The following is an 11,815-nucleotide window of genomic DNA, read 5'->3' on the forward strand; positions in this document are numbered from 1 at the left end:
CCTTATTAATAACTCTTACAAAGCCTCGCTTCCCTTTCTCTTTGCCTCAGAAGCGTTACTTGTGAGTTGGGCCCTCAAGCAAGACTAATGCTTGTTCTTTTTTGGTATAAATCTTTTGCACACCTTATTTCCTGATCATCTTCCCCTTGCAGGGTTTGTTGATGCTTGCCTGAAATTCTGGTAATCACAGAATCACAGAGTTGGAGGGGACCCATCAGGATCATCCACCCCAACTCTCTGTCCCGTACAGGGCATTTCGAAGTGTCACTCGTACCACATCCAAGCGCTCCTCGAACGCTTACCTCGACTGTGGTAAGTCACTGCAACCTGCCAGGCCTCACTGATGTTTAAAAGTTGGATTATTGTCAGTATATCCTGACGGTATTTGGTGCCTTCCGCCGGTAGACCAGAAAGGCCTGGGCGAGAGAGGCCCGTTCCCGAATCGCGAGTGCTGCACGCAAGCGACACCGCCGGCCCGACCCTCCGCCGCCGGCCCGACCCTCCGCCGCCGGCCCGACCCTCCGCCGCCGGCCCGACCCTCCGCCGCCGGCCCGACCCTCCGCCGCCGGCCCGACCCTCCGCCGCCGGCCCGACCCTCCGCCGCCGGCCCGACCCTCCGCCGCCGGCCCGACCCTCCGCCGCCGGCCCGACCCTCCGCCGCGCCCCCCGCCCGCCCCCGGCCTTCTCCCCGCCCCTCGCCGCGGGTCGCTCCGTGCGGGCGGCGCGATGCGGCCGCTGCTGCTGGCGCTGGGCCTGGCGCTGGCGCTGGGAGCGGGGAGCGGGCAGCACCGCGCCGAGTACGACCGGGAGGCGCTGCTCGGCGGGCAGGTGGGCCGGGGACGGGCGGGGCCGGCCGCCGCTCCGGCGGGGCCGCGGGGCGGGCGCGCTCCCCGGGCCGGGCCGGGCCGGGCCGCTGACGGGCGCGTTGCTGTTCCGCAGGAGGAGGCGGAGGAGTACGCGCGGCTCAGCCCGGACGAGCAGCAGCGGCGGCTGAGGAACATCGTGAAGAAGATCGACGCGGACGCGGACGGGCTGCTCAGCGAGGGTAACGGCGGGGGCCGGGCGGGCCGGGCTGCTCCGGGAGGAAAACGCGCTCTACCCGTGACACAGCCCGTGGCTCTTGTGCTGGGGATAATCCCTGTGGAAAACACCACGATCCCTTGCACAGTGAGATAGAAGCACTGACCGGCTCATCTCACTGGCTGAGGTTTCTGTTTGACTCGAGAAGAGACCACTGAGAGGGGAACCTTACTGATGTGTATAAATACCAAAAGGAAGGGTGCTATGAGGGTGCTGTTCAGTGGTGCCAACTACTTGGACAGGAAGCAATGAACAGAAACTCATGCCCAGAAAATTCCACCTGAATATGAGGAAGAACTTTCATGTGCAGAGATTGTGCGTTGGCACAGATTGCCCAGAGTTTGTGGAGTCTCCCTCGTTGGAGGTGCTCAAGAACCTTCTGGACACAATCCTGTACCATGTGCTCTGGGTTGACTGCTTCAGCAGGGAGATTGGACCAGATAACCCACTCTGGTCTCTTCCAACCTGATCCATTCTGTGATGTGATGATGTAGCCGTGACTGTGGCCAGCAAGAGTTAGTGTGGGTCAGAGCAGTGTCAAGTTGAAGGTACCTCCTTTGCACTTGTACCTGCTCCTTGCATGTCTGAAGCTACCTGGAATCAAGTGGGTGGGTTTCCATCTTTGTAATCCTGTTATGTGCAAATCAGAGAGCAGGTTTAAGATGGAAAGAAAGTACTGCAGCCATGATACTACATAGGTGTGCTTCGGTACCTGATGACATCAAGTGACATTGAGGGATCATATTTCATCATAATACGGTGTCAAATGGCTCTTCCCAGACAGGTTTTTGTCAGTCAGACTTAGGAACTCCATGGTAAACTCGGGCCCTTTCTTTCAGTACATCATTATTATAATGTTAAAAAAAATGCTCCTAACAAGGTTTAAAATTAAATTTTGTTTTGCTGTGATTTTGACAAAAAAGTGTGCACACAAAACAAGCAGAATCCTTGGTCAAATGCCAGAACAGTAATATTTCATTAAAATTATACTAAACATGTGGGAAGCTTTCTAGATGAGAGAACAAAATGCGGTTTTAAAGACAAGATCAACTGTCTTTTGAATGCCCTTCACTTTATGCCTTTTACGCTGAATTTAATCAACTCTGCACCCTCATTTCTGTGTTCCTGCATGGGCTGTGTAGAAGTGAGATAGTCTGTAGCTTCAGTGGGATGGCTAGTCCCTGTCATACCCCACAGGCAGGTCACAACATGAAGGCTTTAAGGGAAAAAGTCTATACAAAGTATTGGAATTCCACCCATACTCTGTCCTCGTGGTGTATATATGCTGCATCTGATTCTCGGTCTAATGAAAACTTGCCTTCCTTTCGCTTCCCAAAGGTAAAACTCACAGTAGGATATGTTTACACTAAGAAATTTATGGTACTGAAGCTTTTTGAGCTCAGTTATTCCTCAGTGTATTGCAAAACTCTTGAGAACATTTTCCTTATTAGTGATGCCTCCGTTTGGAGGCTGACAGTGAGAGAAGATGAAATATGTTAGTGCTGCTTCTCGAATGTTGGAGTATTAAGTATTTCTGATTCATGGCACTGGACATTATGTGGTCACATAGCTGTGCCTCGCACCTTAAATGCTGGGAAATAAACCATTAATTAATGGTGCTTATCTTTAAGAAATCATGTTGCAGTTTCTTATAAGGCCGTGCTGGTTTGTGCACATACCTTGCTGGTACACACACCTCTGCATGATCAATCAATTCACAGAATCTTTTAGCAAGCTGGTCCCTTTGCTAATATAAATTCAGTACTCAAAATGTATTTTAAAAAAGCCATTACTGCTTTTCAAGGATATTTAAATAAACCTAATAAAATTGTATTGATGCCTTTGCCAAGGACAGGATGAGATACTTTAGTATTTAAAAAATGCTGTAAGATTTTTCTACGTCAAAGTAGTGATTTCTATAGGACTTTTTATTAGTCATCATGACTCTTCAGAGCAGGATTTCAGTTGAGTTGATTAAGATGTATAATTTTTGCAGTGCAGAGGAAGATGTTTTCCCCTTCCAGGCATCTGAAAATAGCTGAGAGATACTGGGAGAATATGTTCTCCCAATCTTCACTAAATGAAGTAACTTTAATGCACCTCTGTCAGTTCATTGGTGTATTTTTATTTCTTTTAGCTACATTTTGATAAAAATAAGCAGCTAAAAAACCTTTCCAAGCTATGAGGCTTGATTTCAGCCCCAAGTAAAGGGAAAATAGCTCTACGTAAATAGTTAATTTTTTATTTTAGGTAATTAAGGCAATGGTGCTAAATTAAGTTTTATTTCAGTTTGTGGATTTTTCAAAAGAAACCCTGGAGGGATGGGAACAATGTTTTTTGGGCTACCAAATTACATTTAGGGTTGTTCTTCTAAACCATACTCAGCATCATTTTCATAAAGCTCTCGAGAAAAAAAGAAATGATGCTATAGTGTTGATTTCCTTCAGATTTGAAAAGACAAGGCCACATCACTATTAACAAACCCCCTGAAGTTCTGTAGCTGTGATCTATTCCCTCATTCAGTTACCTTGGAAAAAGCCACAGCATGGAGCAAACAGACTGGTTAGCTTCAAGTGACCTCTTGCCTATGCTTTCATTTGAATATCTTTCATCCAAAGATATTCCAGACAGAAGAGATCTGTGGGATCTTCTCAATTTTTATGGTGCAGGTGATTCTGATTGTCTTTATTTTATTATACTTTTAATGTTTTTCACAGATGAGCTGAGCTCCTGGATACAGCAGTCCTTTAAGCATTATGTTACACAAGAAGCCAAGCAACACTTCAGTGACTATGACAAAGATGGTGATGGATTGGTGTCTTGGAAGGAGTATAACTTGCAAATGTATGATCGTGTAATTGATTTTGATGAGGACACTGTCCTGGAGGATCAAGAAGAAGAGTCATTTCGCCAGGTAAAATGTTTCAGCAGCAGCTCCTGTGAGCTGTTGGCCAAAGGCAGCAATATTTGTTTATTGTGAAGGAACAAGATGGGTAGAGACAAAAGAGCAGCTGGCATCTGTTTAACACTTTGTGCTAGCTGAGATAGGGGAGTAATTAAAGGAAAGTAGTGGAGTATTAAAGCTGCTACTGACAAAATAAAGACACAATGAAATGGTACCTCCTGAGTTATTTTGCCGGCTGAGTGGAAAGTAAGTTATTGAGTCTTGCAGCAGAACATGGTTTCCAGCCACCATCTTAAACCCAGGCTGCAATCCCTTGGGTGAGGTCTGCAGCCAGACAGGGCCCTGCCCTCAGCAGGGGCCAGCACCACTGGGGCCGGAGCAGAAGGCAGCTCTTTAACCCCTTGGTTGCACTGTTCCAGCCGTTCTTTCGGTTACTGCTCAAGCACTCAGTGTGGGCTGTCAGTATTGCCTGCTGTAACATGGCCTGTCCATTAGAGACCCACAGAGAGAGCAATAGCAATTCAAACAGTTTTAAGCAATGAAAATGCAACTCCTACAGCTAAAAATGGATGTTTAGACACAGAACTTGTGTGAGAATCACATCTGTGAAAGCAGATGCTTAAGCGGGGAAAGAGGCGAGAGAGGCAGGGAGAAAAGGTTCACCAAGAACCACCACATAGCAAAACTTGTTTCCTTTCAAGTTCCACAGTTATAAGTATATGTAAATGTTTCTCAGAAAGAGAATGAGTGTGTTTTTAGACTATTCTGGCCAGAGGTTTATTTTTTTTTCTGTGAGGATTGCTTTGTCTGCTTTTAGTAAAGTAATAGTAGATAATATAGGATGTTAGCAGAAGTGAAACTAATGTAGTGAACAGAGGATTTTACACACTGAAGAAACAAACTGTAGGGCTTGGAACGTCACATAACTGAAGAATTACATAGCTTTTAAATACCACAAGACTTCCAGAGGAAATTCCAGTCAAATACTGATACCATGTTTGAGACATTGCTGTCACGGATACAGCAGATATCCGTGTATACGGATAAAGAGCTATAGCTATATAAGCTGGGATAGAACTGCTTGCTTATATTATGACTTGACTGGTTGCTGAGTTTTCCTGCCTGCTGACTTCTCCAGCTTAGAGTGTAAATGAGCAGCATTGTACAAGCATCACAGGTCAGCCACCTTCAGCATTTTCCTTATGTTTGTAAATTAGTGGTCCTGCTCTGATCAAGATGGAATAGTAAGGCAGTTTAGAATTGACATCAGATAACCACAGGAATTTACCAGAAGATGGCGGCCTTGTTCATCACTTCCCAAAAAACACTGGAAAACACTCTCTCCCTCAATGGTTCAGAGCTTACTGTGCAGTATAGTACTTTCTGTAATCCTTCTGGATTGCCTTCCTAGTTAAACTCCCAGCTAAAGTCAGCTTTCCTCCAAGAGGACGTTTAACTGTTTTGCAGAATAGTCAAGATCTTACACTTCTTTTTTTACATGTTATGGTCTGTGTTCATCAGGTCAGCCTGATCTTGAGAGAAGTGTCAATAGATAGGATATAAACCAGAAGTACAATTTCAAATGGTTATTTGTGAAGATTTCTGATTTGCTGGCTACTTCTGTACCCAGATCACTCACACTGATAGCACAGCACACCTAAGGATGGGAATCCAAGATTTTTATAGTTCACATCACGTGCAGTTTGAGCAGACATTGGTTGTCAATGGTATGGGTCTGTATTTCATCCAAAGAGATTGTACAAAATGAAATAAGAAAAAAATAGGAAGTCTTTGCACAACTGGAAGAGAGAAATAGGAAGTGCAAGACATTCAGAAATAAGAACTTGCCTGCTTATATCAGGTATTATTTCTTTTTTAATGGCATGCTAATATGTATACTTAAAACAGGTCAGAGAAGTGACTTCTGTTTAAAATGATTACGTGTAATGGACAGCAGTCCTGTAGTAAAGGGATCTGGCCTTAAAATGGCTTTAGAAAAGACATTTTACATACATGATCTTTCAAGACCTTCTCTGAACTACAGGCAGCCCTTGACATAAATGAGATGTAGATTCAGAAGGTTAAGTGTCCTTAAAATGTAAATTCTGGAATTTGCAATGGCTGCCATTAATTATAATCATTGTACTCCACTTTGTTATTTTGGGAATTGGTGATTTTTAGAAGAGGATGCCTGTTTCAAATTGAGAATCCTTGGTCTTTTCATTATCTCTCTTTAGTATGTTTTAAATGGCTCCTTAAATTGAAAAAAAAAACAGGGGTCTTTGTGATTCTTAGAATAAAACCATCCCAATTAAAAGTGTTGTTCTTATTGCTCTCAATGAGCTGTTTTTAGTGAAAACTTAACATCAGTATAATATGAGTAGGTAATGTGAAACAATTAATGTACTAATTAAGTTTTGGATTGTGTTGAATGATTTCATCTCTATGGACACCTTTCAGATTTCAGATTACCTTACAGCCAGCTACTATTACGTTGTTTTTCCTTTCCAGTAAGGGCTCTAACTAAATCTATTTTCTAAGCTTCATTTAAAGGAGAAAAAACGTTTTGAGAAAGCTAATAGAGATGATGTTCCTGCTCTAAATGTGGATGAATATATTGCATTTGAACATCCTGAAGAAGTAGAGTACATGACGGTAAGATTTAGGGGATCTTTATCAGCCTGTGTGTGTAGGTCGTTTCAATGTGTGTCCTTAGCCCCAGTAGCACAGGAAGTGGAGCAGTTATGGATATGGCTTGGACAGCCCATATTAAAAATCAGGTATAGTCTCGTGGATCCAGTGCTGGAGGTTAGGAGCTGGAGCAGTTCAGTGCTTTTCTTTGAAATCTGATTCGAGAACTAGGACTGCACAAGTATCCCCAACTTTGGGGACTGGACTGACTTAGCCACATCTCAGTTCTGTTAGGCTGCAAATCCATCAGTGAGATTTTAGTTTTTGGTTTCGGCTCTCTGGTGGACAAAAGACCAAGCAGTTCTCCTAACAATTCAATTAAGTTGCAAAAATGCAAATTAGTGAATCCACCAGATGAAAAGAAAAGTGAAATGAGACAATAGAGCTTTGTACATATTCATGCTTCACAGATGCTTTTGCAGTTTTGAATTGTTTTGAAGGATTTCAGCTCTATGGACACATTTCAGATTACGTTTTCATGACATCTGACATTCTAAACTCTTCAGGACAGGACATGATCTGTTTTATTGCACAGGAAGCAATTACTGCACTAGTCTGCATAAAACACAAAAAGAGATTTGTCTTTCATTTAAGGAGTATGTCATTGCTTTAAGTGATTCACTGCTGTTTCTCTTGATCATGAGTTGCTAATTTTGCTCTTTGTATGTATACAAAAGGACTTTGTCATTCAGGAGGCTTTAGAAGAACATGATAAAGATGGTGATGGATTTGTTAGCCTGGAAGAATTCCTTGGTGATTACAGAAGAGACCCAAGTAAGGAAAAAAGGGAAGGGGCATGAAAGAGGGAACTAACAAAAGCTTTTGGAATGGGGAGAATAGGATGCACCTTTATTTTCAGCTTTTCACACTTACACCTACAGATTCTGAATAAGATTTTATGTCTTCGAATAATTCTGTTTTCTGGAACTGGGCATAGTAGACTCCTTATTTGGTGGTTTGTGTATAGCCCATTCCAGTTTCCTTGCAAGTTGCTTCTTGTTTTCTGAAAGACTGAAGCAAATTCCTGACCACAAAGGATGCAGCTGAAACAAGGTGCAGCCGTATTTGCCAGCTGAACACATCTGCAGATCCAGCTAGCAGGAATGTGAGGGTAAACTGCCCTGGCCTTGATCAGCCTGAGCAGGCAGCTGCCAGCCTTGCTTTGGGGGGACTGAGCTGAGTGTGCTGTGAGAGTGATGGAGGGGAAGTGTGAGGGGTCACGTCACTGTTCCAGGTATCAGGAGCCTGATTGCTGCTGTCACTCTTTGATTTGTTTGGGTTGGTTTTTTCCAGTCTTGCCCTTCCTTAAACTTGATCTGTTCCTTCTTTAACAAGAGGAAGGACACCTACCTGATGCTTATCAGTATTTCTCAATGAATATTTACACATTGTATTTGATTTGCTAAAAGCTAGGGCAAATAATTCTTCCCATTCCAAAAAGCCCAGTAACTTCAATGTTGTGGAAAGTCTGCTTGGCCCAAAGAATTATTCATTCTGAATGGAATCCTAGCTGGGGAGAATTGTGTAAGCCACATGAGGGTATGGAGAGCCAGGAGGATAATTTTTTCTTCACTCTAATCAGCCACCTGGAATTTCATGTTTTATAACCATCTTTGTTTGTCAGAGCCAGTGGAAACAACAGATCTCTGATGCAACTACAGGGTTCTTTATATTTTTCCTGCTCTAACATGAAAGAAAGTTTTTCCAAACCAGTCTATAAAAAGTTGTTGGAAAGGAGTGAAATTGTTGCAGTAATAGAGAAGATAACAGCTTTGTCATCACAACTTGTTAGCAAGACTTGAGAATCAGCTGTGATTGTACAAACTACTTCAGCTTTTCTCTTCTGCCGACAGTGTTCCTGCAGCACTCTTTAAAATGACTAATAGACTGCATGGGGACTCTGATTTCATAATTAGCTCATGGTTCGGGGCAACAGTGTATGGTCAATTGTGACATAAAGGGAAAATCTCCTTGCAAAACCAAATGTTTGGAAGGAGACACTTCACTTTTTCTTCCTTAATAATAGAATTGTAATTATTTTTAAACTGTTACTTACCTGCTTATGATACCTGCTACTTTTGATTTTCATAAGGGTTAGAAAGCCAGATCATGCTTGTCTGCACTGTTTAAAATTTTGATGAATTACTTCTCAATTTCTTGAAGAGTTAAGGACAAGTCTAAGATTGCTGTAGGTTGCAGGATATCTGTATATTGGATAAGTGTGAAACAAATATGCAAATAAATACTGGCAGTAAATGAAATTGCTTTCCCTGCTTTCCTCTGCCCATTAAGGTTTGTTGTTGTTTAGTGACATCACTTTTAGCTTATGTTTTATGAGAAAAGTGTATTTGCTTAGGAGAAAAGATGAGAACCTCTGCTTTAAAGTGAAGAGTGGCTTTAAACTTTACAATTGTGTCTTACTAGCTGCAAGGGAAGATCCAGAATGGATACTGGTTGAGAAGGACCGGTTTGTGAATGACTATGACAAGGATCATGATGGAAAACTCAGCCCTCAAGAGCTGCTGTCTTGGATAGTACCCAACAATCAGGGTATTGCACAAGAGGAGGTTCGTGGTTTGATTGCTGCTTAGGTTTTAATTACTGCAGGAGAATTTTGAAGGATCACAGCAAAATGAGAGAAGCGTTCAGATTTATCGTGTCTTAGTTATTGAAAAATAGTATCAGTAGATCTTTGCATATATTTTTAACTTCTTTTCACTTTGACAAGGAATGCGGGTCCTTTAACTGCATTAGGCAAATGTGAAGTTCCCATTAATTGTGTAAATGTTTGTAAATTAACAAAGTGCTTTTGTACATGTTTAAATAGCTTATCTGCTTTGACTCAAGGGTACAGAATTTTAATGAGTAATTTTTTAGTTGTTGTAGGTAAATCTAATGAGATGCTCTAGCAAAAGGAGCTGCATAATTTTGAAATAAGAAATTGATTGTAATTCTAACTGGATAAATCATCATAATTTGTAGAACTAAAAACTTGTTTTAAGTACAAGAAAATGGAAGTACTCTGTGATTCAAGATGGTGTAAAGCAAACTTTGATGATGCTAATTAAAATGGTTTAATCAGAGGTAGAGCAGCGTAATAGCTTTTAAGTGGATTCTCATTTTAGCTTATTTTTTGTAGTAGTTTCCACTCCCTGACTGCAGTAGAGAGGATTTCTGCCTTTCTTCTAGAAACTTCTTATTTCTAACTTCTAAATTTTCCATGTGTTTGCTTTACCATGTGTTTGTGGAGGGTTTTGGTGTTCAGAATGGCAGTAACACCAGGTCTTCCCGTGGCTTCATGTTCGTGGGGAAGAGGCACCTCCGTGTGTCAGACACGGCACGTGCTCCTCCTGGGCTGCCCCCTGTGCCCTGCTGGCCTCTGAGGACAGCAGCAGCAGCAGCAGCCCTGGCTGCTGCCGTGTGGGACCTCGTGGGATGCTGAGCTCTTCTGGGAGTATTTCTGGAAATGGGGACCTGTGAGCCTTTGCATGGCCTTTTCTGGCTGTGGTCAGTGCTTAGTTCACAGAGACAGCTCTGTTCTGCCATGAGCTGTGTGCTGTTGAGTGTGTTCATACCTGTGTTGGCTTCCTTGTTTTGGGGTTGTTTTTTTTAGCTCTTCTTAGCTGTCTTTCAAGTGTTGGCTTACAACAAGGCCATGCTGTAGTAATAGCTCAATTCTGCAACTAATAATTTGTTCTATTTGTTTCTCTAATGTGCTGGTTTTTTCCTTTGGGTAATACAAAGGCTTAGCAAAGTCACCTGTCCTAAAGAGAAGGAAGCATTGGTTTCAGTCACAAACTGCTGTTTGAAGTCAGAGTATCACATTTCCATTTCAGCATTTCAAAATGACCTGAGAAACCCGATAGCTAAATAACATTAAAATGGAAAAATTACTATCTATTCAATTTTCAGAATTGACATGTTGGCCAAGATGTTTGTCATTAATCTTTCAGCTTTTGCCACGCAGAGTACTTTTAAAATCCCCTTGGTTGACGTTAGTCCCCGTTATTTTTGGCTCAGTTACATTGAGCCAAACCAATCAGGAAAGTAGGAGCAGAAGGATTCTCTAAATCACTGTATTTGTGGATGTTCAGCAGATGAAAACAAAGCCCATGTAATACCATGACTCCTATTTCTTAGAAGTAAGAGGTGCAGTAGAGCTGCTGCACAGGCTGTTAGCTTGAAACTGTGAAATATTGGTGAATGAGCTACAACTAAAATATTCTGCAGCTGGTTCTTAATTTTACTGCTGGACTTCTCTCTTTTTATAATATATAAATAAGCAAAAATCAGAATTGTTTTAACTTGGTGCATGTGGTGGTCTGTTTCTTTTACAGGCTCTGCACCTCATTGAAGAGATGGATTTGAATGATGATAAAAAACTTTCTGAAGCAGAGATTCTTAACAACCAGGATTTGTTTCTTAACAGCGAAGCAACAGATTATGGTAGGCAGCTTCATGATGAACGTTTCTACCATGAAGAACTTTAGATTATTTATTTTGTAATCTTTTTTCCTTCCCTTTCTTTCATTTGGAGCTTTTGTTAAAAGCACTCATCAGCTGCATTGCAAGTTTTATGCTGTAATTACAGTACACTAATGTTGGTGTAAATAATTTGCATTCAAAATTCAATTGCTCTCCTGCAAACTTCCTGGGCCTCTTCTAGCCTTCAAAATTAATCTGAAATACTTGCTATCAAAATTCTGTAGTGTTGGGAAATAAATTACTTCAGGGTAGTACTGTATTGTGAAGAGTTGTTCTACTGTACTTGAAGAAAAAGGAGAATCTAGATGGTTCTTCCAGAATGCAAAATATAGTAACTGAGACTACTATTTTTCTAATCAATTAAATTAGAGCAGAGTGTGGGGAAGGTGGGGGGATGTTTAGAGTCAATATGAACTGTGTTCTGTTTAATACCTTTGAAGAAATACTTACATAAATGCCTCAGTTGTTTAAGAGGTTTCTACTTGATTTTGAATGGTTTCTATACTGTGTTTTACTCTATCATAAAACTTGCTATTTTTACATCTATAGACAATAATTATTTTTAATGTACAGTTGTAGAGCATTAGCAATACAGTGGTATTTTACTGTGTCAAGACCCTCTTCATTTGTTGGATTAAAATTTAAAATGTTCTA

The 11,815-nt window shown here is 41.7% G+C and overlaps 1 protein-coding gene across 2 annotated transcripts; it reads left to right on the forward strand.

Annotated features, from left to right (window-relative positions):
- Positions 1 to 706: 706 nt before the first annotated feature.
- On the forward strand, positions 707 to 11,815 carry RCN2 (reticulocalbin 2). Of its 2 annotated transcripts, none has more exons than XM_040077457.1 (7): positions 707 to 828; positions 940 to 1,045; positions 3,798 to 3,994; positions 6,527 to 6,640; positions 7,354 to 7,450; positions 9,101 to 9,243; positions 11,014 to 11,815. In XM_040077457.1, the coding sequence occupies exons 1-7, from the start codon at positions 727 to 729 to the stop codon at positions 11,164 to 11,166; spliced, it is 912 nt and encodes a 303-aa protein (XP_039933391.1). In that variant the 5' UTR covers positions 707 to 726; the 3' UTR covers positions 11,167 to 11,815. The 2 variants fall into 2 exon arrangements, with proteins under 2 accessions (XP_039933391.1, XP_039933392.1); XM_040077458.1 differs by having other exon boundaries at positions 6,539 to 6,640.

This window comes from Hirundo rustica, chromosome 13, assembly GCF_015227805.2.
Source record: "Hirundo rustica isolate bHirRus1 chromosome 13, bHirRus1.pri.v3, whole genome shotgun sequence".
Lineage (NCBI taxonomy): Eukaryota > Metazoa > Chordata > Aves > Passeriformes > Hirundinidae > Hirundo > Hirundo rustica.